Source organism: Camelus bactrianus, chromosome 10, assembly GCF_048773025.1.
Source record: "Camelus bactrianus isolate YW-2024 breed Bactrian camel chromosome 10, ASM4877302v1, whole genome shotgun sequence".
NCBI lineage: Eukaryota > Metazoa > Chordata > Mammalia > Artiodactyla > Camelidae > Camelus > Camelus bactrianus.
Genome location: NC_133548.1, coordinates 44,702,071 through 44,729,198, shown reverse-complemented (window position 1 = coordinate 44,729,198; position 27,128 = coordinate 44,702,071). Strand labels below are relative to the sequence as shown.

The window sequence follows — 27,128 nt, the reverse complement described above, 5'->3', positions numbered from 1 at the left end:
GCCTGTTTCAGTGCCTGGAACATCCTGTAGAGCTCAGTCACTGATAGCTTTTACCATCACGGATACAGGAAGATGGGGAGACCCAAGTTCTACTCCATGTTCCTGGCCCTTCTGGCGGATATGGTCTTTACCATTCTTAGCCACTTCACCATCTCTGAACCTCAGTGTCCTCATCCATATAATGAAGGTATAGATGTCCCTCCATGAGTCCAGGGTCCTTCCATCTAGAGAAATATGAATCAAAAGGATTCTCAGTCAGGGCGACTCAAGGGTGTGGGTACCAGCGGTAGGACAGGAGAAACTGAGGAAGGGGGCCCTCTGGTCCAAAGAGGCAACAAGGTGAGAACACGTTTGGAGAGGCGGTGCCTAGGAACCTCAGATGGGCCTCTCACCAGCCACACGATCCACGCCAGCAAGGGCGGGACGGATACAGCGGCCCCCCACAGCTGTGACCGCTCGCGGTCAGGGCCGGGGCGGGACCGCGGGCGGGATCCTGGGCGGGTCCCGGGTGCGCCCGGCCCACTCCGCCTCCGCCTCCGCCTCCGTAGTCTTGATCTGGCCCCCAGCCAGCGCGATCAGCTGCTGCGGAACCGGGGAAGAGGAAGAGGCGGAGCTGCTTTGCCGCTCGCGTCTCAGCGTCAGCCGACTGCAAAGGGGTGCTGGTCGGTGTCCCTGGCACCGCCTGGGATCCTGAGAGCCAACCAGAGCCTACACTGGCCGGGGCTGTCGGGCGAATCAGCCCGGTCTAGGAAGACGGGTAATGCCCCGCCAAGGAGTGTCTCCCGGCCAGGGCCGCCCCAGGTCGGGCCGGGAGCAAGGACCGGACAGGTCCTTGTGGGCCCCCAGCCCGAGGCTCCTGTGGGTGAGCCTGGCCATGGCGCTGGCCCTATCCGACTCCCTGGTTCTCTGGGTCCCAGCCGGGGCCCACCCTCTTCCCGCCAAAGGCTATCCCGCCAAATCCAGTCGCATAGCGCCCCAGCTCCGAGAAGCCTTTGGGTGGTGGAACCTCACTTGCCCAGCCTGCAAAGCCCTGTTCACCGCCATCGACTTCGGGCTGCGGGTGAGTGGTAAAGGGGCTGGGGGAGGGAGAGTGGGGGCTGGGGCTAAGGCCGGCGCTGTCGTGTCCCCTAATGGAGAGGCTGTCATCCACAAGCCTTTACTGAATTTGCTCTCCTTTGAGGACACCCATGGCTGCATGGCACCACCACCACCACTACCTCCATTGTGACCTTGTGAAGTAAGGCAACAGTGCAAGTTACATGCTGGGCACTGTGCTAGCCCATGTATGCAGTAACATCCAGCCTGCAAGGTGGTTTCATTACCGTTGTTATCTCCATTTTACAAATGAATAGAAACCGCTGGGAGCTGAAGTCTTTTTGGCCTGAGGACTGGCAGCTGGTGAGGGGTGAGCGGCTGGGACTCCAACCCAGGTGTGCCTGACTTGAGTCGCTCTGCCTTACACTTATCATCTCCATCTCTGAGCTCCGTGCCTGGGACTAGCTACTCAAAAGGGACTTGAATTAAGAAATATCCAGAGGTGTGGGGCTAGATGGGGCTGCCTTGATCCTGATGGGCCCTGGTTGGTAGGCAGGCTTTGTGGGGATCCTTAGGGAAAGAGTGCCCTGTCCCTGTGTATGTCCCCAAACCCTGGGCAGTCTGTCATTCTGCCCAGCCCAAATTTCAGGGCACTCAGCAGACAGTGCCTGAGAAAGCCAGCCCGGCAAGCAAAGGCCTGAAATGCTGCTGAGCTAAACCTACTAGCCTGGTGATGCCTGAGGGAGGCAGGGATGAACTGACATCTCTTTACTGTGGTGGAACTGAGTGCATTCTAGCCTCAGTTTGGGTATAGAGGCCCAAAGGATGGTATCCAGGGGTTGGCCTGGTCCCTGTACACTGTCCCTGACCTCTCACCGCTGGTTCTTCCCGCCACAGAAAGAGCCCAGTGTGGCTTGGGTGGGCTCTGTGGCCATCAAGCTGTGCAAGCTGCTGAAAATAGCACCGCCCGCTGTATGCCAGTCGGCTGTCCAGCTCTTCGAGGACGACATGGTGGAGGTGTGGACACGCTCAGTGCTGAGCCCATCTGAGGCCTGTGGCCTGCTCCTGGGATCCTCCTGTGGGCACTGGGACATCTTCTCATCTTGGAACATCTCTTTGCCAACTGTGCCAAAGCCGTCCCCCCAGCCGCCCAAGCCCCCAGCCCCAGGCTCCCCTGTCAGCCGCGTCCTCTTCCTCACTGACCTGCACTGGGATCATGACTACCTGGAGGGCACCGACCCTGACTGTGAGAACCCACTGTGTTGCCGCCGGGACTCTGGCCTGCCGCCTGCCTCCCGGTCAGGTGCTGGATACTGGGGCGAGTACAGCAAGTGTGACCTGCCCCTGCGAACCCTGGAGAGCCTGCTGAGCGGGCTCGGCCCTGCCGGCCCTTTTGATATGGTGTACTGGACGGGAGACATCCCTGCCCACAATGTCTGGCACCAGTCTCGTCAGGACCAGCTGCGGGCCCTGACCACCGTCACAGCCCTTGTGAAGAAGTTCTTAGGGCCAGTGCCAGTGTACCCTGCCGTGGGCAACCATGAAAGCACACCCGTCAATGGCTTCCCTCCCCCCTTCATAGAGGGCAACCAGTCTTCCAGATGGCTCTATGAGGCGATGGCCAAGGCATGGGAGCCCTGGCTGCCTGCTGAAGCCCTTCACACCCTCAGGTATTTGAGGCCCATAGAAACCCAGGAAGGGAGAAGACAGGTGGGTGAAAGTGAAGGGAGCAGGCACCTGGCACTATCTGTGACTGCTCTAGCAGTGAGTCCTCCGCTGTCCTCACTGGCCCTCACAATCTGACCTCACTTTCTATTTCTACCCTTATCTCCACCCGCCCTCCTTTATAGGGCTAGCAGCATCCTCTCCCCATGCTAGTCTGTGTCTTGGCTCATGTGAGCCCTCTAAAGTGCCTTCTCATTAGCATCCCAACTTTTCCCAACTTGCCCAGGCCCAGGCCCTCTTCCCTCTGGATGACCTTCGCTTCCTTTTCTAGCTCACTTTTACCTCTCCCCTGACTCCCAAAGCCTTTCACCCTCTGAGCCACTCTCCTCATTCGTAAGGGCCCTGTAATCAGTGCTGTTTGGTCTTCAGCTAGAATGTGAGCTTGAGGGTAGGGGTGATGTCCTGTGTGCCTCTGCCCTCCCCCAAGTTTCCTTTTGCAGGACCAGGATTATGAACGCATGCTGACCCCTGGTGTTCACTTTGTTTCAGAATTGGGGGGTTCTATGCCCTTTCCCCACGCCCTGGCCTCCGCCTCATCTCTCTCAATATGAACTTTTGTTCCCGTGAGAACTTCTGGCTCTTGATCAACTCCACAGATCCTGCTGGGCAGCTCCAGTGGCTGGTGGGGGAGCTTCAGGCCGCTGAGGATCGAGGAGACAAAGTGAGGGAGAGTGGTGGGAACCTGCTGGAGTAGGTGTGGGGGGGGTGGGTGGAAAAGCAGACCCTTCATGAGCAGACTCCTATCTGGAGCTGAGCACCTGTGAGCCGAGAAGCTTGATTTTTCTGGCACACCCAACAAGTGTTCCCTGGGGATTCAGCTCATGGTCACCCTTAGAACTAAGTCTTTTCACTTGCTCGCCCTCTCTCTGGCCAGGAATGCCAGCGATTGTAGGAGACATGAGTACCAACTCTCCTGGCCAGGGCTTCCTGGACCCTTCTTGCCCTGATAACCTTCCTTAACTCTCCCCACAGGTGCATATAATTGGCCACATTCCCCCAGGGCACTGCCTGAAGAGCTGGAGCTGGAATTATTACCGAATTGTAAACAGGTAGGAGGGAGGTGGGGCAGGGGGGTGGGTTGGAAATTCCCTTGAGCATCTCACCATCCTTGCTGCCCCACTGGGGTGGGGAAACTACTTATCTGAACAGGATGGAGAAAGAAAGCATCCTGTCTGCACCAGACTCCCCCCCACCCCCACCACTAGAACCTAGAACCTTCTGAATATGATTATTGTCTCCTGGCTAGGTATGAGAACACCTTGGCTGGTCAGTTCTTTGGTCACACCCACGTGGATGAATTTGAGGTCTTCTATGACGAAGAGACCCTAAGCCGGCCACTATCTGTAGCCTTCCTGGCACCCAGTGCCACCACCTACATCAGCCTTAATCCTGGTGAGTGGGGCAGAATTGAGTTTTCGGGATAGAGGGAATTGGTGGGAGAAAGTTGGGGAGATAGAAAAAAGCGGAGGCGGATTTGGGGGCGGGGTCGGAGGAAAGGCCGCGCAAGGGCAGGCCTGACGTGTGGTCCCTCCCTGGAGTCGCCTTTGCCTCTTCCCTCTACAGTCATTCCTCCCTCTTGCAGGTTACCGCGTCTACCAAATAGATGGCAACTACTCGGGGAGCTCTCACGTGGTCCTGGACCATGAGACCTACATCCTGAACCTGACACAGGCGAATGAGCCCGGAGCCACGCCGCACTGGCAGCTCCTCTACAAGGCTCGGGAAACCTACGGGCTGCCCAACGCGCTGCCTGCCGCCTGGCACGACCTAGTGTACCGTATGCGGAGCGACATGCGACTTTTCCAGACCTTCTGGTTTCTCTACCATAAGGGCCACCCGCCCTCGGAGCCCTGTGGCACGCCCTGCCGCCTGGCTACTCTGTGTGCGCAGCTCTCTGCCCGCTCAGACAGCCCTGCTCTATGTCGTCACCTGGTGCCAGACGCAAGCACTCCTGATGCCCAGAGCCTGTGGCCAAGGCCATTGTTCTGCTAGCACTCCCAGGGCCCAGAGTTGGGAAAGCATGTGTCTTAGGAAAGGAGTGAAAACCCCTGAGAGGCACCACAGCGAGGTCTGGCGGAAGAGCCTATCCCCCCGCCCAGGCACACCTCCAAAACAAGACTGCCATTCTTGGAGCTGACTTAGCAAGATATGGGAGTGGGGCTGGGTGCCCTGAGGCTGCTGTCCTTTCGTGGCCATGGAGCAGAGGTCTCAGTTGGCACTGCCCTGGACAGACCAGACAGAAGCTGTCACCCAAGGCCTGTGCTGGCCAGCCAGGAACCCTGTACTGCTGCTACTGCCTGGTTGCCAGGCTGTTAGAATAAAAACAAGAGACTTGGACTCAAGACCCTGCTGTGACCTGATTTCTTCTGAGGCAGGCAGGGCAAGGGGGCCCTGGGAGTAAGAGCCTAACTGAGGGATCAGGGTACCAGGAGTGATGGTGCAGTGCAGGCACAGGAGGCACACAGTTCAGCAGGGCAGACAGACTTTATTAGTGATATCAGTACAGCAGAGGTGCCCACGGAGCAGGGGGCAGGGGACCCATGCCTGACCAGTCCCCTCCTGCCCCTGCAGGACCCTACAAAGATGGGGCCTGGCCTAGACCGCTTCCTCCTGCTCCACCTGAAACGTGGGGATAGGGACCCTGGGGCTGGCCTTGCTTCCTGCTCCTTTCTCATCAATCCACCAGTATTGTCACTTCCTTGCAGGATTAGATTTCCCTCCCCAGCCCCTAGGCAGGGAACCCTAGCTCATGGGGAGGGGCAGCTCTGAGGTCTAAGAATAGCCTGTAGGGCCCCTCCCTGCCCCGAACCCTTGAGTTCCCTGGGGCCCAATGCAAGCAGGTGGAGGGAAGACAGGGCTTCAGGGGCTGTGGGCACCCAGCCGTTTGGGTTTGAGGGAGCCCCACAGTGACTGAACGCCCCTGCGGACAGTCCACCCTACACGCCGGGCAACGGACTCAGCCGGAGGCGCTGGGAGGCAGGAGGTGGAGGCCTGGGAACGGGCATCCAGACACTTCTGGTAGCGGAGCTGCAGAGAGACAGGAGGGGCAGTCACGACCCAGCCTGCCCACTGTGGGCTGGGTGCCACCGCTCCACCACCCTGCCCACTTACCATGCATGCAGCCTGCACGGCCTCTGAGAGGCTGGCAGCATTGGGCTCGCACCAGAACATGTGGCAGCAGAAGGAGGCTGGGCCGGCAGCCATGATGAATGCAAACGTGTGGACATCTCTGCCCACGGCCAGGAAGGACAGGAAGCGCACCCGGCACTCCCCCAGCACTGCCTCTGTCTGCAGGGAGGGGAGCCAGTTGGAAAGGAACAGCCCGACCCTCTTCCACTGGGCACCTCCATCTTACAGGCAGCCCTTCCCCTCGCCCCTGGGCTCCCCTCCACGGCAAGGCGCGGCAGGTCTTTACCTGCTGGTGCAAGATGGTGAGGGTGGCAGGGGCCACACTGACATGACTTGGGGTCCACTGCTCACGGCTACTGGAGGACAAGACTGATTCCAGGGCCCCATTAATCACATCTACCCCTGAAAGACAAGGACATGAGCATGGCACTGCTGGGGGTGGGGAAAAGACACCCCAGCTCTACCCTAGACTTTCCAGCTCTGCCCCATCAAGCTCAGGGCCTCGGCTCCACCCCGGCTTCACTAGCCTACACCTCCTGACAACACGGCGCACGTACCCCTTCCTTGGTGCTCTCCTCCTTGGCTTCGGGGACTTGGCACTTCTCTGGCCTCTTCCAGCATGAATCCCAAGCTTGGTTTTCCTCGCTGACTGCCTCTTCCTCCAGCCTCCGAAGCAGACTGACCCTCCCCAAGCTCTGCCCTCTCTGTATCTTGCTTTCAGTGTTCATCCACATTCAGACCTTCCAGGGCTTCACACCACAGTGCCTCCCAGGTCAGCCCCTACAGGCCAGTCCTCTCCAACCTTTGGTTTTTTGTTTGTTTGTTTTAAGACATCCATTTGAGGAATGTTTACTTTCTTGATCATTACAGTGCACTCTGCCATTTACTATCTCACAACAGATTCCTTTATCACCATTTCACAGATAAGGAAACTGAAGCTTTTAGAAATCAGGTAATAAACCTTAGGTCACACTGAGGAATGGGGATCTGAAGGCAGGCAGTCTGATTCCAGATCCTAGGTTCTTAGCCAGGCCTTTCTCTTCCCCCTTCTCTATATTCTTAGTTTTAGACCCAGAAGGGCTGTCAGAATCTTCACTGCGCTCAGTAATTTCTGTGATGTGCTCCAAGGCCAAGGAGCCCAAGTTTCCAGGCTTTTAGATCAATCAACTTGCCATTGTAACAATGTCTTCTCAACCTTAAACTGCTGTTACACATTTCCACCCATGCATCCCACTCCTGCTTGTACTCAGCAGAGAACCAAGGCAGGAGAACACGGCACGGTGGGGCACGTGTCCTGGTATCCACACTGCTCGTGATCTGGCTCTGTCACCTGTGCACCATCACAGTGAAGAGGTTAGAATGAACGATGCCAGCGCAGAAGCACACACCACCGTGGTCAGCTCGCGGGCCCTCTTGCCCCTTTCAGTGCCTCTGAGCTACCGCTAGGAGTAGACCAGGTGGACCCTTTATGGGCAGAGGACAAATGTCTTACTCAAAGGTCCTCCCTTATCTTGGCCTTGCTCATCTTACCTCTGGTTGGATCAAAGCCAAACTCCTCTCCTAAGCATGCAAGTCCTCCAAAAATTGGCCTCATCTGACCTGTCAAGCTTCACATTTTACTGCTCCCTGAACTTTGAATAATTTATGTAGCATTTATTAACATCTAATCTTGGCAGATGCCCAGGTAGACCAATGGAGAATACAAAGTAAGAGAAGAGGATGCCCTCAAGGGACAGACTGTAAGTGAGGGAAAAGCCTCTGTCTAGAGGGTCCTTCTCCCTTGACTGAGAAACTCCCAATTTTCACGCTTCAGGGTTCACCCAGGCCCCTCCTGGGAGGCCTTCCCTACTGCAGGGCAGAGAAGGGGCATTGCTAGGACAAGTGTTAGCACAACCCGTAACTGCTGGGAACCCTTTTCTCCACACTGGGCTATGGCCATCTCAAGTTTAATTCATGTCTGTGTCCCCAGTCCTAGAACAAGGCTTATCTACTGAAGGAATTCCAGATGCATGAGTAAGCCATCCTCAAGGCGACACGGGCAAATGTACCCAAACTGGTACAACCAAGCCACCCAGGAACCATGGAGGGTGATGACACAGGCAGGAGTGGGCGGGCCAGGGCAGAATGCAGAGGGCTCAGATGTTAATGACACTGATGCCAGTCAATGGAAAAGCTCAAGGATCATGAGTGTGAATCAGACATCAAGGTCAAAGTGCTTAATAAGCAGATGGAGCTGTGGGGGTGGCACCCGGCCCCAGAGTAGGGAGGACCAATGTGGAGGCGGGGAAAGCAGTGGAACTACGTGGCCTGGGAAAAGTCTGTCATAACTGGAAACAGTTCAGGACTGAAATCTGCACCCTGACCCCAGCCCCGAACTCCCAATCTCCCTTATCCTGCTGTGCATTTTTTTTTCATCTCAACTGTAGCCTTCCAACATTCTACATAATGTACCAATTTCATTGCCTGCCTATCCGAATAGAATGTCAGGTACTTGAAGGCAGGAATCTTGGTCAGTTTTGTTCATTAACATATACCGAGAACCTAGAGTAGAGCCTGGCTTAGATCAGGCCCTTAGTCATTTGTTGAATTAACGAGTGAATCTTCCCGCTTCAGGAGGGGCCAATGTTAAATTCATGGAGGTTAAAAGGGGAGCATAAATAAAGCATAAAATGAGCTTAGGGACGAGTGGGCGAAAGCCCTGGCTTCAGCAGAGCCGACTCATCGAGCCGGTGAGCAGCAGAGGGGCCGTCCAGGGCTGCAGGGGGCTGCTGTCGTGCAGTGAGAGCTTACGTGGGTGGCAGGTGGACAGGGGAGTAAGCATAATAACTGGAAGAGGCCACAGGGTTTCAAAGTTGGGGGTGAGGGAGGAGGAAACTCAGGCAAAGGTGGAGGGCTCAGCCACGCCCCCTTCCTGACCCCAGAGCAGGATCTTCTCACCACCTCCAGCTCCATGTCTGTGGCAGTGCCACTCCTCTGCAGATCCAGGCCTTCCTTCAAATCCCAGCTCAATCTCCACCCTATCTAAGGTTTTCGTCACTGAATGTAAGATGCTGATCATTAGTCAGCACGGTTTGAGAGGACAGCAGAGAACTGAAGATGACCAGGCTCTGAGTCCTGGGTCTACCATCTCCCAGCTATGCCCTCTGAGGCAAGTGTCATTCATTCTTTCATTTCTGTGTTTATCGATTCACCAACCACTATCAAGTTCTTCCCAAGTGTCTTTTGACATGACACCCAACCATTTGTTGAAGCAGTCTCCTTTTTCCCTCTGCCCTGTCTCCCTCTCACTCCCCTGGGCAGTTTCATCCTCCTCCACTGTCCATTAGATGTTGGAGGGGCTCACGGCCAGGCCTAGCCTCATTCCCTTCTCGCAGCAGCTGCCCACCTGCCAGGGTCAGTCTTCTCCACACGCATGGCTTTGATTACCTCTCTAACCCAGTGATGCCCACCTTCGTATCTCCAGCCCAGACCTCTCCTCTCTCAATCCAGCTGCCAACCCGAGTTTGCCATTCAGCTTTCCCAAGGCACATTAAACTCGGGATGGCTGAAATCAAACTCAAATCTCCATACCAAAATGGGCTTCTTCCAGTGTCTGCTACCTTTAGAGAATGGCACTCTCCAGTTAGTTCCGAAAGTCAGGAAGCTAGGAGTCAGCCTAGAGGCCTCTGTCCCTCACCCTATATCCAACCAATCACAAGGCCTGTTGACTTTAACTGTCTAAATATCTCTTAAATCCACACACTCCTCCTCAGCCCCAGCAAAGTCCAAGATACTCTCATCACTGGCCACAACTCCTGCAAGATCCGCCTGAGTTCCCCAAATCCACCTCCACCTGCCGATCATCTCTCTCCGTGGTATAGCCAAGGTGAGCATTACAAAATTCAAAGGGTTACACCAAGTGTGCTCTCCAAAACCCTCTCATAGCTCCTTACTGCTCTTATGATGAAGAACAAATGGTTTACATGGCTTATGAGGTCTCACAGGGTCTGACCGCTGCCCAGCTCCCAGCCTCACCTCATGCTGCTGGCCCTCTCACAATGCCTTTGAAGTGCCAAAGTGCCTTTCCCTGTGGCACACACTGTTCACTCTGCCCAGAATGACCTCTCCTGACTACTCCCATCTCCATCCCACTTGACCACATTAGATCCTATCCATTTTTTAATCTCAGTTCATATATCACTTTCTCCAGTCCTTTCTGACTCCCTAGACTAAGTGAGGCCCCTCTGTTACATGGTTTCCTAGCTCCTTGCTACTTTCTTTCAATGAATGACTCAATTTGTAATTATACATTTATTTTTGCAATAATGTAGTTCCTTTTTTCTACTGTAATCGCCTGTAACCTCCAGGAAAGAAGGACTGGCTATTGCTCTCCCAGGACCTGGCACGTGGTAGGCTGCATAGGTATTTGCTAAGTGAATGAACAAGTAAATAACCGGCAGTGTGAAAGCACTGGAAATACGAGAGAATCTAATAGTCTCTACCCTTGGCTTCCTTATCTGTAAAGTGGGTATTATCATAATCCCAACCTCATAAGCTAAATGACATTTAAGGGAGTAGTTTATAAACAATAAAGCACATAACAAACATATTCCCTGCTTCCTGTCTAGATGCCCGCAGCCCACAGTAGGTGCCGTAGTATCAAGCCCAGCTCCTGGCTGCTCCGGTGTTTCCAGCCATCCAAGACCCGCCTCCCAACCCAACCAAAGCTTTTCAAGGGGATTCAAGAGTAGGTCTCCCTGTGTGCCTGGTTCACATTCAATGAAGGCAGGACACAGAGTGCAGCTGGGACAGAGGTACAGGAAGCGGGATGCATTTTGAAGAACAGGGTGACACCAAGCATGAGGAAGGTCTGGTAGAAGAGGCACTGGGAGAAAGAGGGTGGGGGCAGAGCTCTAGGATCAAGGTAGTGATCCCTGGGTGAAAAAGGACACACATACCAACAGGTTTAGCAACAGGCACATTCCCCAGGTAGTAGACTTGGAATTTTTGTACCAACTCATTCTTGGGAGCTGGGAATTCCACTGCAGGAGAGAAGAGGAGGATCAGTCACATGGCAGGTCTTGCTGACTCCCAGTCCCCAGAACCAGGGCATAAGCTGGACAGTCACCCACCCTCCCCCTCCACCTGCCTCTCTTTAACCAAAGTCCCTACACTCTTGATCCAAAGGATTAAGTCTCCGTTTTTCTACCATTCTGCCCAGTAGCTTGTGACGCTTCTTGGTTCACCCTACCTTTGCCAATAAAGGTGAGCTGGACCTGGCAGGGTTGTGACACTGACCTTGGAAAGGGACGTCCACAAGTTTAGAGTGGTCCAGGGAGAGTCCATTTACCAAGCAGCGGGCATTGCGCCGTTCGGCCATGATCTGAGGAAGGGAGGGGTGGAGGGGAAGAGCAAGGGAGGTCCTTTAGGGCTTCATCAAGCTGGAGACGCCCACCCCAACTCTGTGACCCCGCCCACATCCTTGTAGAGCAAAGGTGGCAGCTAGTCCAGGGTGCAGAGGGGCCGTGCCTTAGAGCAGATCTCATGCAGGCTGGTGGCGATGTTCTTGGCGGGTGCCTCACAGCGAAACACGTGGCACTTGAGCATCTGGGTCAGCTTATCGCGAGCTACGTAGGCAAAGTCCCTGTTGGGGGAGGGGCACCTCAGTGTCTCCCAGTGCCACCCAGTGCTGTGCCTCATCCCCACCCCACCCGTACCCTCCCTGTCCACTGCAGCTCCTCCAGGGCTTCTGCCCTCAGGATGGTGCCTTGTGGGTGCTGCCTTCTGGCTGGAGGGTAGACAGGCAAGCATGCCGAGGTAGGGGAGGATGGGCGAGCACAGCGGGCACGAGGGGCAGGGCAGAAGAGGGCAAGTCGGGTGCTTCTTAGCATCTGGTCCAAGTGTGGGGTGAGGAACGGTCAAGGTAAATTAGGCATAGTACCTCTCTCTGGGTCCCGCAGCACAAGAGAGGCAAAGAACAGAGTTAGGGAGGGGGGCCCCGTTCTGACTGCAGCATGAGCCCCCACCCGAGGATCCCTGGCCCTGCTCCCACCTTCCACTGTCCCGCCCGACGCCCCACACGCGAATGCTGACGATGGGCTGGGCGTGCAGCAGCGCCTGACTGTGTGGCTCCACCAGCTTTAGCGTCTCGTCCTCCAGCTGTAGCAGCAGATCCTTCCCCTGCAGGCCCAGGAAGCAGGCGCTCAGCGGTGCCGCAGCTGGGAAGGTGGCTGATCTTCACCACCTCCAGCTCGAGGGAGGTGAGCCGCAGCTTGGGGGCCCTTGCTTTGGTGTCAGTCTGGTAGGGGTCACACCTGTCACCTCTGACGTGACTCCTTTTATCATCCCCATCGCCATGAGACAACCATCTCCTGAGGGCCCAACCTGGAGTCACAAGTCCATCTCATAGGCTGTCACTCGCTGGGTCCATACTCCCTGCCCCAGCCCTCCCATGGGCAGCTCGCTGTCCCAGCCCTTACCTCCCCTTCACTTCTCTGCTGCCCACCACCCTGTCAGCTCAGGCCCTCACCTCCCCCCAGCCCCCAGACATGGGGTCGTGCAGGTTGTTTTTGTGGTAGGAGAGCTGACGGATGCAGTTGTTGACAGCCACGCTGCTGCGGCCAGGGGCCAGCTCCTCCTCGGTCATCTCCACCCAGCCTAGGGAGCGCACGGCGAAGCACTGCCAGACACAAAAGAGGGTGTGGGGGTAGAGGGTCTGAGCTAAAACCGGAAGAGCCCCCAGCCCAGGACAAGGGAACTTTACTGAGACCAGAGGAGTTCCTGACTCAGAACATGGTGGGTAGGAGGGTTTAACACTAGGCTCTATAAACAGGATATAGTTGGCAGGAGGGGTGATGGTCTCGGAGGAGACCCTTGCTAGTCAAGGAAGCATCTGAGTCAAGTCTGGAATGGCCCCTGCCAGGCCACTGGGCTGGTTGAGTTAAAAACTGAGGAGCCTCCCACTCAGACACAGGGGTCTGTGCTGAGACTGGAAGAGCTTCAGACCTGGGGGCTGGACTGAGACCAGAAAGGCCCCCAGAACATGACCCGAGGGGCTCTCCTGCACATGGGCCCGGGGGAATGGGCATTGGTCTTGAACAAACCTTGACCCCTGGGTTGGCATTCCGTGGGGACAGCTTCTCCTCCTCCTGGGGCAATGGCTCTGGGCTGGAGGCAGATGGTAACACTTGGTACAGGCCTCCAAACAGGGAGCTGTCCCAAGGCCCCTTCCAGGTAGATCCATCCCACGGCTAGCCCATTGTGTCATGCCTTCCCTCTCACCTGTGGCTCTGAGCCGGGAAGGGCAATGTCCCCTCCTCAGGGTCCTTCAGTCCTAAATCCATCGGGGCTTCCTCATTAGGTTCATCCTTGGGGAGAGGAGAGAGGAATCAGGACCCAAACGATGCCCCTTCTCCAGCTCCCCCATTGTGAAGGAGGGCCCCCCTCTCACCTTCCAAAATTCTCCATCCTCGAAGCCTTCTCCATGGGTGAAGCCCGTCCAGGTGAGCTAGGAGGGGGGGACGGGAGCAAGGAATGGGTGGCTCATCTTGCTCCAGCAGCACCACCCTCACCCCTGGTCAAAGTCATCAGGCCTGTGAGCCTCACCTGGGACTCCTCTCGGGGGCTGCTCCCCTGTGACGGGGAGGCCCGGCCCGGGGGCTCCCACTGGGTGGTTCCCGTTGGGATGTGCCAGTAGTAGGTCCCTGAGGTGTCCTGGACCCTCATCCATCCGGCCGGCAGGTCGGAATCCGTCTCGAAAGCGTTGGGGTTCCAAAAGGAATCTGCCAGGGGGGGAGGCTTGGTGAATGTCTGCCCCCACGAAAAGCAGATAGTGAATGGGTGCTATGCCCACCCCCTCCCGAGACCCCATGGTGGAGAAGGGGTGGGGAAAGGGCTCCAGCACAAGGTTCCTGCTTCCCCCTAGAGCCTGAAATCTGGAGTCACAGCATGGCAGGGGGCACCAGCAGAGAACATGACTCAGGTCTCCTCCTGGGCTCTGCTCCTGGCTAATGTGGCCACACAGAGGGAAAGAGGAAGGCAGAGAGAAGGGAGGGAGGTTGAGTGACCCCAAATGACCTCCTGTCACACATATCTGTATCTCAGGTGCACACATTTACCAGCTCCTGCACACACATACATGCACACAGACATACAAAACATACAACACATACAAGCCCTACTACACACCTGTGCAACCACCACAAACACAAGGATGTGCACAAACAGGAAATAGCTGCACAGACAGCAGGTTTCATATACAGGTGCATTCGCATGTGCAGGGGCAAACACACACACCATCTCCAGCCATCCACGAATGCAAACACCACATACAGAGGTGTGCACACACAGCTCTCTATTCCAGCCCCTGCCATACGTGTGTGCAGAGACCACACCCACAACGACCACCAACACGTGTGGGTACCACAGACAGTGAATACACATTCAGACACTCACACCCTGACCCCTGCCACACACAGATGCAGGCAAACGTTTCGTGCACATGCACACACACCCTGCACCTGTGACATAGCCCCTCCTCCCCGGCAGAGCCACACCGCTCCAGTCCTGCAGCCTGGCTCTTGCCTCCTCCGATGCTGCTCTCCCTGCCAGCCCCACCCCACATCATGTCCAGCCCCGTGCTGCCTCTCACCTGGGCTGCTGTCCTGCAGGATGATGGCCAGGAAAATGTCCTGGGAGAACATGGCGCTGGCTTCCAGCCCCTCCTGCCTCCACCCTCCCTCCTCACAGCCCCTCCAGCCCAGCCAGCTGGGCTCACAGCCTGGTGCTGGGCTGCAGAGAAAAGCTCATCCCGCCCCCTTCTCACCAGGGCAGAGTGCCTGCCAGGCAAGATCCTCCCCCGCCTGGAGCTCACTAGGGAGGGGCAGGACCACCAGGGAAGGGGATGGGGAGTGGGTTCGTGAGACCCTAGCCGTCCCTGTTCACACCTCTTCTTTCTGATCCTGACTCCCCTCCCCCAATCCTGAATCTCCATTCCACCTCACAGCGGTCACCTCAGTGTTACAGTCACACAAAGTCTTAGGGACACCAGGAGGCTCACCCCCTCGGGAATACCCCAGCCACCTGGGGCCCTGCAAAGCCTAGAGCTCTCAGCACAAACAGGGTGTGGCTTCAAGGCTTCCAGGGATCCCTGCCTTCACCCAGAACCTGCCCAGCAGTTCAAGCCCAAGAGTGGGCCTCAGGGGCTGGGCCCCAGCAAGCTTGAGGCTGGGCTTGGGGCTTCCCAGCACCAACCCCCCTCACCTGCCAGGGCCCAGCCAGGCTGCAGCGTCTCCTCGGCAACCGCAGCACCAGGACCGGCTGGGAGCGCCCAGACTGCTGACGTGCTTCCCGTTACCAGGGAAACCAGGAACCCTGACTGGTCCAAGAGGCAGCGCTGAGGGACAGGCAGTCCCCAGACCCAGGCTGCTGGGCAACCAGGCAGGAGGGCAGGGAATGGGCGTGGTTACACCCGGGTGGCTGCATACCTGATGGGAGAGTCACTGGGGCAAGGTGCCTCACCACCCTCCGCTTCCAGGTCAGGTGGGCCCACACAGGAGGCGCTCTTCTTGCCCATCCAGCCTTCTAGGTACCCACTGCTGCTTCTTTTCCCCCCACCCTCCCCTCACCTCAGGCCCTAGGAAATTAGAATGCCTCCTCTTCCCCAGAGACCCTCCATCGCCCTCAGGCCAAACCTTCCAAGAGCACCACACCCAGGACAGCCGTGCTCCCCAGAGCCATACCCTTCTTCCTGAAGGGTCATACACCCCTTGAATCTGGGGACTAGTTCGCCATCTTCTGACTGAGTCACACACACCAATCCATCTGCCATCCCCGTCAGCCTGCACCTTCCTGCTTCAAAGAGCTTCATCCTTCCGATCTGTCCTGGAGGGGCCGCTCTCCCCGCCCCTACCCTGACCATCTGGGAGGCCCTTCTGGAGCTTGGCACGACTCCCTCTGAGTATAGCCCCACCCGGGGCCTTTGCTTCCACAAGCACACATTTATTCAGGAATGTACACTTTAACTCCTGCATCAGTTCATTCAGGTGCTCCCCCACGCATTCAAAGGTTCATGTATCATTCAGTCATTCATCCATCCACACATGCCTTCCTGGCTAAGCCAGATGTAGTCACCCGCTCAGGAGTTAGTAATGCTCTCTCCTTTTCTCCACCCCCACGTCACTGCCCTAGTCCAGACTACCGGTATTTTCACTTGGATCACTGCAACAGCCTCACAAGTGGTCTCCCTCTTCCTGTCTAGTCTCCTCCAACCTGGGCTGCACACTGCAGCCCAAATGATTGTTCCAAAATGCTAAACTTCTCTCCAGCTGAATACTCTGTTCTCTTCACCCTCAGAAGAACCCAAATTCCTCTGCAGGGTATGTGCGCCTTAATCGCCTGCCTCTCCGCCTTACCTCTGACCACCCCCAAACCCCTGGTCTCTCTCTCCCTGCTTGGGACATGCCCCTTATCCTCTCAGAGCCCAGCCCCCTCCCCTGGATCTCCACCTGGCCTCACCCACTCCTCCCTCAGGCATCAGTGTAAAGGTGGCTTCTCAAAACTGACCCACTCCCCTCTCCCCCACCGGGTACATGGCAGCGTTGGGCGCCCCTCCTGCACCTCCCCCACCCCAGTGCTCAGACTGCCTGTTCATTTCTGTCTCCACTCTAGACTTTGAGTGTCACGAGGGCAGGAACATCTGTCGCCTGCAGTACGCATTCTCACATTTAGGACAAGGCCTGGCACCAAGTAAGAACCCAACACAAGTAGTAAAGTTCATTCACTCATCATTTATTCATTCATTCATTCACATACATGCATCCAATCAACAACTTTGTGGAGATCCTAGAGTAGGAAGGAGAAAATAATGTTTAATCAATTCTACTACATTCCTGCAGGAGCCCAGACCTCCTCTGTGGCCTTCCTGGTGATAACAACACAGTCACAAGAGTAAGTAGTGATACAGGCTGGCCCTGCACCACCACCCTCCACTTCCACAGCCTCCAGCGGAGCGGGATCCTTCAGGTTCTCTCGTCACACCAGCTCCCTTGCTGAGGCCGCTGCCCGCACCCAGCATTCCTTTCCCAGCTCTTCAGCAGTTCTGTCCTCCCACTCCCGGCAGGCTCACAGACCAGGCCACCAAAGTGACCATGCAGGAGGCCCTGAGCAACCAGGTCCTCCGTTATTTGGCCTCTGACTCACACCCCCTACGGCAGGGGTAGCAAACAAGCAACTTGCAGACTGATGCAAGCCTCAGATAGATTTTGTGTGGCCTATGTGGTATTTTTTAGAAAGCAGAACTGGTTGTTAACATTAAGAAATTAGGATGTTTCACATCAATATCTAGTTTTCAGTCTCCCTTGAAAAGTTACATGAACTGGCTGCATCAAGACTACACTTTTCCCTGCTCAACCCTATAAATGAGCAGCTGGAGTGGAGTAGTAGCTGTTCCCTTTAAGGAGGATCCAGGCGCTGACCATCAATGGCCACTAAAATCCTTCAAAAGCGAGTCAATCAGACTGTGAATTTGACAAAAGTACTCAACACCTATGAAGTATTCTTGCAAAAACAAAGCCCCAAAACCCTCAAATCTGAACCTGACCATGGTTCTAGAGCTCACTGCCAATTTACGGGGTATCCAGGGGGAGAGGACCATGTTCAACACCACACAGGAGGAGTCTGCAAAATCAGCCCACAGAAAGCCCAGGACAAACAGCGCAGTGGTCTCAATTAATACAGCAACAAAACTGGGAGCAAAAATAGAGGGAGGGATCATGTATAGATCACAGGAAACTCTGAGATGTATCGACCATCAAAAAGTCTGCTCCTGTTTGGATATTGATGCAAAGAATCAAATCAAAGGGGACAAGAGGACACTTGTTAGACAACTGGGAAATGTAAACATTGACTGGAAACTGTGATATTAAGGAATTATTGTTAAATTTTTGTAGGCATGATACCGCTATTGTGGATTTTTTCGATGAGTTTTATCTTTTGGAAATGCATGAATGATGTATACGCATGACTGGGACATTGTGCTGTACACCAGAAATTGACACATTGTAACTGATTGCACTTCACCAAAAAAAAAGGAAAGAAATGCATGAGTGAACATTTACATATTTGCTTCAAAATAACCTAGGGTGGGGCCCAGGAGTAGCTTGGGGTATAGATGTAGCAAGGTTAGCCATGTGTTGCTAATTGTTGAAACTGGGTCATGGGTAAATCAGGCTCCTTATTCTATTATTTTTGTATATGCCTGAAAAGGCCCATAGTAAGCTTCTGAAAGAGGGTGGCGTGCTGCTCTTGGCTCATCTGAGCCGCATGCTCCCTTCAAAGGTCCCCCAGCCTGGGCTGTGGGGATGGTGCCTGCTGCCTAGTGCCAGAGGAGTCCTTCCATGCACTCCAACCCGCTCCGGGCTTGCGGCTGCAGCCCTCTGCTCCTCAGTTCTGTCTGCATCTCTAAGTGACACCAGCAAATGCAGAGACCCAATTTATTTAAACGGGACACATTTAATGATCAATCCTCAGAGTCCTAATATCTATCCCCCCAGCCCAATGAAGCATGTTTATTCTTCCTTTGTTTCCTAACTTTTAGCCAATATCCTATTCCTGACAAAACAGCATTCTTGCAATGCCCAGCACAGTGCTCTGCACATAACACCCCTGGCCTTTCCAAACAGACCCCGGTGGGGAGGTGTTGCCTGCTACAAACTGTCCTTGGTGCACCTGGGCCCATCGTGCTGTATGCATTGGTGACAACATAAGGCAGGGCCAAGAGCTCAGGTCCACACTTGGACCTGGTGTAGATCTCAGGACCACTGTGATCTCAGGCTACCTGTGACCTTGGGAAAGGGCTAAACCTCTCTAAGGCTCTTTTTCGTCACCAGCAGTATGGGCATAATAATGGTATCTACTTCACAATGTTATAGTGAGGACTAAATAACAGTAAGGCTGAGCACAGGGCCCGCACCTGGTAAGTGCCCCACAAACAGACCGAGTCCATAATCCATCACGGGGTGTGTGATGGGTGGGTCCGTCAACTTGTTCAAGCACTCTGAATGTAGGGACAGTTTCCTTCGGAGAACCTGGGCATGGCCAGCTGAGGACTGGGGACACGGGCTCTGCGACTCACACCCAGGCTGGCCCTGGCCTCTGTATGCGGGGACCTACCCTCTGCCCTCCTGCCCTCCCACATTCTCCAGTCAGTCTCCACAAGGTACCTGCGTCCTCCGGGGAGCCATAGGAGGGGCTGCCCTGGGATAAGGTAGCCCAGCTGGAGTCCTCGTCACTGGCCGCACTGTTCCGCATGCCAAACAGGAGGCTGGCACTCTTGCTGTGCTCCCGGGGGCCGTCTGCAAGGGCCCGGGGCCCCGGGGGCACCTCCGTACTATCCAGGGGCTCCGGCAGCCCTGGGGGAGAAGACAAGTCCTCCTCCTCCTCCTCATCTTCATCATCCTCCTCCTCCTCGGCCTCCCCTGCCGCCTTCTCCTCTCCGTCATCGGGGCCCTGCTCGTGGGCACTGATGATCAGGCCGGGTCCTCGGAGCCCTCTGTTGGCCGCGTTGTGAGCGGAGAGCTCCAGCTCAGAGTACAGGTGCATCAGGCCTTTGGGGCCCAAGGGTGCTGTCTCAGGCTCCTGGCCGGCCTCCTCAGCCAGGGTCAAGGTCACGTTGCGGTTCTGGTCACGGTGAGCCGTGGCAGCCCGCCGGAGCTGGTTCTGTCCCTCCTTTAGCCACTTGGCGTTGGCAGGGCCTGGCTCGGGCCCGCCACCCTCCCCCATGGCGCTGCGCAGGTCCTTGGGTCCCACGGCCGTGGCCTGCAGTTTGGCGTTGAGCAGCTGGTTGTGGGCGGCGTGCAAGGGCAGGGGCAGGCTCAGGGCGGGGCCTCCGTGGCTGTTGGCATTAATGGCCGACTGGCTCAGGGGTGATGGAACAGACATGGCCTTGGCAGATCCTGCAGGTGGGGAGGGGAGACCATGTTGAGCCTTCTGCCCCAGGCCCGTGTCCTGTATCTCCTTATCTCCCTACACTCAGCTGGCTAGCACACACTGCTGTCCGCTGAGCTATTTTCCCAGGAGAATAACTGGGCTTGACTTCCGTCCACCATCACCACCACCATTCGTTCCACCACCACCCCACTGGCCAGGCCCAGGCCCATAGCCCACCCCATCCCCAAATCCCCAGCCCTGAGCTTCCTGGGACAGCACAGCCAGCCCCTGCTTTGCTCTCACTCCCAAGGGCTGAGACTCCACACAATGGCTCTCTGTGCATCCCCACCCCCAGCTCATCCGACTGGGGCTTACTGTGCCAGGGCCACAGCTGGTGTGGGACCGGCTCATGTGTTCTGGACGCTGAACACTGCCTGCCCCCTTCCTCCTGCTACCCTACTATCCACAGCCCCACCACTGTGAGCTCCCAAGGCTGTGTTCCTATCATCATAGGAACCAATCAGCCCCCAAGCCCACCCTGCACTAGGGACTGTAGGACAAGAGAGAATGAGCCACAGACCCAGCCCTTGAGGGCATGGTCCTGGGAAGGCAGGTCACAAAAGAAGGACCTTCAGCTCCAATTCATGGCTCCTTTGGCCAGCTGGAGCTGCATTTTGGTGACTGTTTCTATACAGCATCTCACCTCGGGTACCCGTTCCTCTGCCAGCCCCTATAATGCCAGATGCCTGGGCCACCGCAGAAGCCTTTGATTGGGACCCTCCAGCCCTTCAGGTCTTTATCCAAATGTCACCTTATCAGCGAGGCCTTCCCTAAATACTCTTTTTAAAACTGCAGGCCACCATGCCCCCTCTCAGCAATCCCCAAACTCTCCCCAGCACCTCACACCACCTGACATGCTAATTTATCATCTAGTTTGTTTAATGATTGTCTCCTCGTGACCATAATTTCAGTTCCATGGTGGTGAGGACTTTGGCTTTTTTTTTTTAATACAGTTTGCCTAGAGCTTAGCCCAGTGCTGACACAGAGTAAGACCTCAATAAATATTGGTTGAATCAATGTATTAATCTCCCCTCCTACCTCCCCCAGGCCCTGTTTAACAACTCCTCAATCAGTTTCAGAAAAACTTTGGTCATGTGATTGTGTCTCAATCATTGCTCCTAGTACCCACCCAAACACCACGTGCCCTTCAGGTGAGGGACTCTCCTGTTCCACAGTGACAGCTCCCCGCTCCTGTCCCCTTGGACTCCCTCCTCCATCCTCAGAAGCCCTTCATGGATCACCTTCTCCACCTATTAGCCTTCCAATCCCATTTCCTTAATGATCCCACCCTCAAGGTGCCATTCCATGTCCCCATCTCCCTGACCTTCCTCTGCTGGGCTTCTCTCCTTCCCTGACCCCCACCATAAGGTACTTCGTCCCTGGGGCCTCCCGGCCCCCCATCTCACAGTTGGTTCTCCCTGATCAACCACTCCCCCATTCCCTCTCATCCTGGCCCTCTTAGGCAGCCCCTCTCACACTCCCCTCCCCTCCCTGACACCCTCCCTTAGAGTTCTCCCTTCCCACTTGACCTTCCCCCCACCACACAACTCTCCCTCACCAACTGCCCCCTGACACACACCTTCCTCTCTGACTCCCACTGCACAGCTCCCTCAGTTTCTCACCTGAGGGTTCTCCACCTCCCTGTTCCCCCCGAGTCCTTCCTCTCCCTGACGCCCCTGCCCCAGTTCTCCCTGCCTCCTCAGTGTAGCTCTCAGCACTGAGCATAGGCTGCAGTGAGGGGTTCAGGCTGCCTGGCAAGGCTCTGCCATCTCTCGGGTGCAGCACGTGGTCCTGAGGCAGGAGCCTTCACGCACCTTTCCATCATTTCTAGCTCCTCAGACCCTGGCACAGTGCTATGCCCTCACCTGTGAACTAAACGAAAGAAGGTTCCTGTCTGTGTCTGCCTCACGTGTAACTGCTGGTCTGCTTGGTACAGCTCCACCTGGGCAATGAGAAATCTCGTGGCCACTGGTATAAGTGAGAAAAATAAACGGCTCTGCCTCTATCCAGAACCAAAGCAATCTTCCAAAAATGGAAACCGGATTGTGTCACTCTCCAGCTCAAAAAATTAGATGGCTCACCGCTGCCTTCAGGATAACGTCTGTGCTTGTCAGCAGATCACCAAGAGCCTCACTGAGCCAATCCCTATGACCTCTCAGACCTCCTCTCCTGTCCTGCCTCCTTCACACCTTACACTCCAGCCATGTGAAGTATGGGGATTCTAGAGCACGTCACACACACACAGTCCTGGCTCTTTGTTTACACTGCTCCCTAGGCTTGGAATTCTGTCTCCCCTTGTGAGAACCTCTGCTCATGTTTCAAAACTTGGCTCAGCGGTCACAGCTCCTAAGCAGTGAGTCTTTCCTGTTCAGTCCCCTCTCTCCATCCTCAGGTGTCCATTCCCTCCTCTGTGTCTCACGATACCCAGTACGGGATTCTATCAGAACATCTGACACCGTGTCTTATTCAACTTCACACTCCCATTACCAAAAAGAGTGCACTGTGCATCTGCACAGAGTGGGCCCCTGGTCAGGAGGGAGCGGTGAGAGGAACTAGGAACTAGGAAGCTTGGAACTAGTTGGGAAGAGACCCTGAGACAGGTGTGTGTGGCCCCATGGGCTGGGGATGGCAACGGGAGTGTCAGGGAGGGTCCCTGAGAAGGGACTAGGATGTGGCCCTACACAGGTGAGGGCTGAGATCTAGGAAAAAGGGAGGGAAGGGGTTAGCTTAAACCGACATTCTGGCTCAAAAGCTGTTCCTTTGCATGGCATCTCCATGAGTTCCTGTGACTCTGCCATGCTCAGAGCAGCATAGGGATGATGGGCCTTCTCTGAAGCAGGAGTGGATGGAGCCAGGTTTCTCAGCGCTCAGGCTGGGACCAACCTCCTTTGCACTTGGACGTGTGGTCTGGGAAGGGCACAGGCACTGTGAGGCTGGGATAGAGTAAAGCCAGGGTGACTTCAGGGCACCCCTGCCCATCTGGTCAAGGAGACAGAAAGCACTAGGGGAGGAAAAGGAAGCTGCCCATCTGGTCACCGAGGCAGAAAGCACTAGGGGAGGAAAAAGAAGCTCTGTCGGGAGTGAGCACTGAAGCCTGAGCACCTAGCCCAAGCCAGAGTGGTCACCTTTTGAGGTCAAAGTATGACCAGCTTCCCAGTATCTTCAAGAAGGGGCACAACCTAACCTCTCCCCTCTCACTGGGGTTACCCAGCCCTGGAGCCTCTCAAAGGATGGAAAGAGCCACATGGATTCTGACTTAAGTCAGGGAACTGGGTGGGGCTCTCATGGGAGGAATTAAAAGAGTGGCCACTAAGCCTAACGGGGCTGGTATGAGACCACAGAGGCAGGTGATGAGACCTGCTCAGGGTCAGTGGTCTTCTAAACTGATTGCTTACTATATGCCAGGCACCCCCACTGGGGGGTGGGGAGAGTGATGAATAATAAAGAAATGGCTCCTCCCCACGGAGCTCACAGTCTAGTGGGGAAATAGTCATTGAACAACTTGTTGCCATGCGGTGTAATGCAAGGATCTAGCACTCTAAGCACTTTTAGTAACTCTAAGCACTTCCTATTTGTTGAATAAATGATTGAGTATTATGATGGGAAAGAACAGGGCACTACAGGAGCCCAAGCCTTACTTTAGCCAAGACATCGGCGAAGACCTGCCTGAGGATGTGACCTTCAAGCTGAGACGAGAACACAAATCTCCTTGGAACACTAGCTTCACCACCCCTCCTTCCCAGAGGATGAGCCCCACTCCTAATTCACAGAGGGAATGGAAGCCATCAGCCCAGGAAAGTTCTCAAACACACACACTTACTGACTCGGTATCTATCCTTTTCTCTACGTCTTCCTAAAACCAACTACTTCACCTGTCATTTAAATCCTTCCTTTCATGCCTCCTTCCAGAAATTTTATGCCACTGTTTATCCATTTTCTCTTTTATCTAATCAATTTCTCCTCTGGGATCCACTATCTCCAGCTTAAATACAGACTCTTTCTTGACCAGACTCTCCTCCAGTGCCACTTGCTGCTCGATCTCTTTGCTCCCCTAACATGCAAAATCCTTGAAATGTTTTCTTCACTCACTGTTGCCATTTCCCCACCTGGCTCTCACTCCTCAACTCTTTCCTGCTTCCACGCCCAATAAACCTCAGTAATAGCTCCTACCGAGGTCACCGTGACCTCTGTGTCATTTAATCCAACAGACCCTTGGAGTCCTCATCTTGGTTGTAGTCCCAGCAGCATCTGACACCATGGGCCTCTCATGGGCTTCCACACACCACATCTCCTGGTTTCTTCCTACTTTCTAGTTACTGTCTGGTGGTTTCTTACACTCCTCTGCTGGCTCATTTTCCTCCGCCAGCCATTACATGTTGGAGTTTCTCACGGTTTGTTCTTACACCCTTTTCTCTTTCTCATGCCCCTGGCTTCAGTTACCACCTATACACTGATGATTTCCAAAAGTACACCTCCATTTCAGACCCCTCATTTGAGCTCCAGACATATACATTCAACTGTCTACTCAATATCTCCACTTGGATGTCACAAAGGCCTCTCAAACCAATATCCCCATTCATGGTTCTCTCTCCCACAGCCTAACTGGTCCCCTTTCAGGATCCTGGCTCATGGGGTGACATGACCACCCATCCTGGTGTGTAAACCAGAAGTAGAGGTACCATTCCTGAAACTATCTTTTCTCTCACTCCCTACATTCAATTCTGGATTTGATTTACTCTCCATGTCCACTACTGTCAACAGTCCACACCAAGGACAAGGACCTTAAGATCAAAATTCTTAACATGGCCTAAATAGTCTGGCCTGTACCTTCCTCTCCAGCTTTACACTCTGCTATCCAGCCTCACTGGCCTTCTTTTGATTCGAAGATATCATGCTCTCTCCTTCCACAAGGTGTTTTTGCACATGACTCCCCTTCTGCCTAGAACCTCTTTCCCCTACCCTCTCAGCCTAACTCCTCTTCATCCTTCACCTCTTAGTTCAAAATGTCATGTTCTCAGAGGAGCCTTCCTTGACCTATCTCCCTACCTCCAGACCAGTTTAGCTAGTGCTCTTATGTGTTCTTAAAGCACCATCCATCTTTCCCTTCGTAGTACTTACTACATTTGTAATTTTATTCTTATCTGATTTCCCCCGTAGACTGTCAGCTCCAGGGGACAAGGACCAAGTCTCTTTTGCTCATAATTAAATCTTCAGTGCCTAACAATACCTGGTATATATTAGGTGCTCAAAGCATATGTTGAATGAATAAATGATGAGATAGATGTGCTTTTTTTTAAGGAAAATACTATGTTAAAGTATTAATGGGGGGTAGATAAGAGGGTATGCTATCAGAGCAGTCAAGGGAAAAAGGGGGTGTGTGGTCTAGATTATGTTTGGCAGCAGTCGGTGGGATGGAGTGAAATGAATGGATTTGAAAAATACTTGGGTAGTGGGTGCGAAAGAACTTGGTGATATAGATGTGGAGGGTGGAAGAGAGAAGTTAATCTAGAATGCTGTCCAGGACTCCAGCTCTGGTAAATGATTAAACAGTAGCCATTTCTGAGAGCTGAAGGAGGAACAGGTTTGGAAGAATGGCAGAGAGGGAGCATAGGGAGGGTCACACAGCTTGGGGTCTGGAAGCGTTGAAGTCCTGCTGGACTTCCAAGGGGCTATCATGAGACCAGGTGGATACTGAGTCTGGAGTTCAGGAAAGAGATCTGGGCGAGATATTTAAATCTGGTAACCATATATATGTGAAACCTGAAGACTTGAGGGTGATTAAAATATGAGGAGGAAGTGCAGAATGAGGGAAGATAGCCAGGAAAGAATCAAGAGCCTCCCACCATCTAAAGGGTGGGGAAGGAGGTCGCAAATCAGACTGAGAAGGCGCAGACAGTGCTGCAGGAGAGAAGCCAGGAGAACGTTTCAAGGAGGGTTGACATACACCACTGATAGTACGGAAATGTAAAGGGGCTAACAGGGAAGTGTCCATTGGAGTTGGTCTATGGTGACCTTGGCTTGAGCAGTTTCGTGGGTGCCAGAGGCAGAAGATCGAGTGAAGTCGTTTTAAGAATGAATAGGAAATGAGGAAATAAAAGACAGCAAGTGTAGACGAGGCTTTAAGGAGTGGAGAGAGCTAGGACTTTGCTGGAGGGGCTGGGAAAGCAAGAAATCCACAGGCAGATTCAAAATAGGTTGGGGATACCTTCTGAACCGGCGGTGGGAAAACGGCTCTAAATGAGCGCTCCTGCGAGTGCTAGGCCTCCGGGCTGAGCTGGGGACACCGCCGGCCCCAGGGCACACCCCTCGGTCGCGGAGGGCAACAGAATGCGGCTTGTCAGATTCCAGGCCTAGGGCCCTGCAGGAATCCGTGTGATCTCTCTGCCTACCTCACCCCACGTCCCCTTCCCAGGCCTTGGCCTCCCCTCCCCCATCCCCTAGCTCCCATCCCCCACCTCCTAAAGCCCCTGCTTTCCATCCCCTATTTTCGTTCCCTATTCATCCCGGAGGGGCAGGAGGTAAAGGTCGGGGAGGGGACGGTGTGAGGACCGAAGTGGAGTCTACAAGGGGTGGGGTGGGCTGGGGTGGGGTGACAGAAGGGCGGTCAGAATACGCGGTGGGAGGGCCGCCCGAGGGATAGGGCCTGGCCGGGGGATCAGGGCTGCTGCAGAGTCCGCCCGCCGCTGGGGGTCCGGATCCGACCGCCCGGGCTGGGCCCCGACAGGGGCAGCTCCTACCTGTGAGGGGAGGCCCCAGGCCCAGGTAGCGGAGGTGGCTCAGGCTGCGGGGCTCGGGCTCCGCGGTGGCTTCTCCATCACAACATCCCCCGCCCAGGAGCGCGCGGGCCGCGGGACCGCGCCCGGAGCCGCGGAGGCGCGCGCGGACCAGGGGGTGGGGGAGGGGCGCCATCTTGGGCCGGGCGCGAGCCCCTCGGGGGCGCCACTTGCTGCAGCCGAGCGGAGGGCTCCTCCCTACGGGACCCTCGGGCCTCGGTGAGCCCCGCGGCCCACACCCCCTCGCCGGCCGCCATCCCTGCGCCCGTGTCCCGGGGTCCCTGAGCGCTGCCCCCGCCTTTGCCGACCCCCGCTCAGCCTGGCACCGCCCTCCACCACGAGGCCCCAGACTCACCCTGCGCGCCCCGCAGGGCCCTGGCCACGCACCCCAGCGGGGCGACGCACGGACGAGGTTGCAGCCGGGTGGTGCCGGGCCGTGGCTGCGCGGGGAGGGGCTCCGAGGAGGCAGCCTGCTCCGCTCTTGCGGCAACACTCCCTGAC

The 27,128-nt window shown here is 55.3% G+C and overlaps 2 protein-coding genes across 4 annotated transcripts; one reads left to right on the top strand and one right to left on the bottom strand.

The window, feature by feature from the left end:
* Positions 1-583: 583 nt before the first annotated feature.
* On the top strand, positions 584-5,102 carry SMPD1 (sphingomyelin phosphodiesterase 1). 2 transcript variants are annotated; one of them, XM_010964964.3, is made up of 6 exons: positions 586-1,060; positions 1,933-2,705; positions 3,250-3,421; positions 3,733-3,809; positions 4,007-4,152; positions 4,343-5,102. In XM_010964964.3, exons 1-6 carry the CDS (start codon positions 761-763, stop codon positions 4,750-4,752), a joined length of 1,878 nt encoding a protein of 625 aa, XP_010963266.1. In that variant the 5' UTR covers positions 586-760; the 3' UTR covers positions 4,753-5,102. The 2 variants fall into 2 exon arrangements, with proteins under 2 accessions (XP_045379858.1, XP_010963266.1); XM_045523902.2 differs by lacking the exon at positions 3,250-3,421 and having other exon boundaries at positions 584-1,060; positions 1,933-2,745.
* Positions 5,103-5,225: 123 nt separating this feature from the next.
* Positions 5,226-27,128, bottom strand: APBB1 (amyloid beta precursor protein binding family B member 1). Of its 2 annotated transcripts, none has more exons than XM_074372481.1 (14): positions 26,983-27,128; positions 19,089-19,820; positions 13,474-13,649; positions 13,319-13,375; positions 13,150-13,235; positions 12,972-13,035; positions 12,398-12,547; positions 11,921-12,048; positions 11,398-11,512; positions 11,167-11,251; positions 10,827-10,910; positions 6,176-6,291; positions 5,872-6,048; positions 5,226-5,787 (listed from the first exon to the last, which is right to left on the bottom strand). In XM_074372481.1, exons 2-14 carry the CDS (start codon positions 19,804-19,806, stop codon positions 5,620-5,622), a joined length of 2,124 nt encoding a protein of 707 aa, XP_074228582.1. In that variant the 5' UTR covers positions 19,807-19,820; positions 26,983-27,128; the 3' UTR covers positions 5,226-5,619. The 2 variants fall into 2 exon arrangements, with proteins under 2 accessions (XP_074228582.1, XP_074228581.1); XM_074372480.1 differs by lacking the exon at positions 26,983-27,128 and adding an exon at positions 26,592-26,945.

Bases quoted from the DNA above. Each gene is read 5' to 3' on its own strand.
- SMPD1 (XM_010964964.3), top strand. From the start codon at position 761: ATGCCCCGCCAAGGAGTGTCTCCCGGCCAGGGCCGCCCCAGGTCGGGC. The intron at 2,706-3,249 runs GTATTTGAGGCC...ACTTTGTTTCAG, and splicing joins GAAGCCCTTCACACCCTCAG to AATTGGGGGGTTCTATGCCC. The intron at 4,153-4,342 runs GTGAGTGGGGCA...TCCCTCTTGCAG, and splicing joins CTACATCAGCCTTAATCCTG to GTTACCGCGTCTACCAAATA.
- APBB1 (XM_074372480.1), bottom strand. From the start codon at position 26,763: ATGGCGCCCCTCCCCCACCCCCTGGTCCGCGCGCGCCTCCGCGGCTCC. The intron at 12,548-12,971 runs GTTTGTTCAAGA...TGTGTCTGGCAG, and splicing joins ATGCCAACCCAGGGGTCAAG to TGCTTCGCCGTGCGCTCCCT. The intron at 12,049-12,397 runs GTGAGGGCCTGA...CTGGGCCTGCAG, and splicing joins TGTCTGGGGGCTGGGGGGAG to GGGAAGGATCTGCTGCTACA.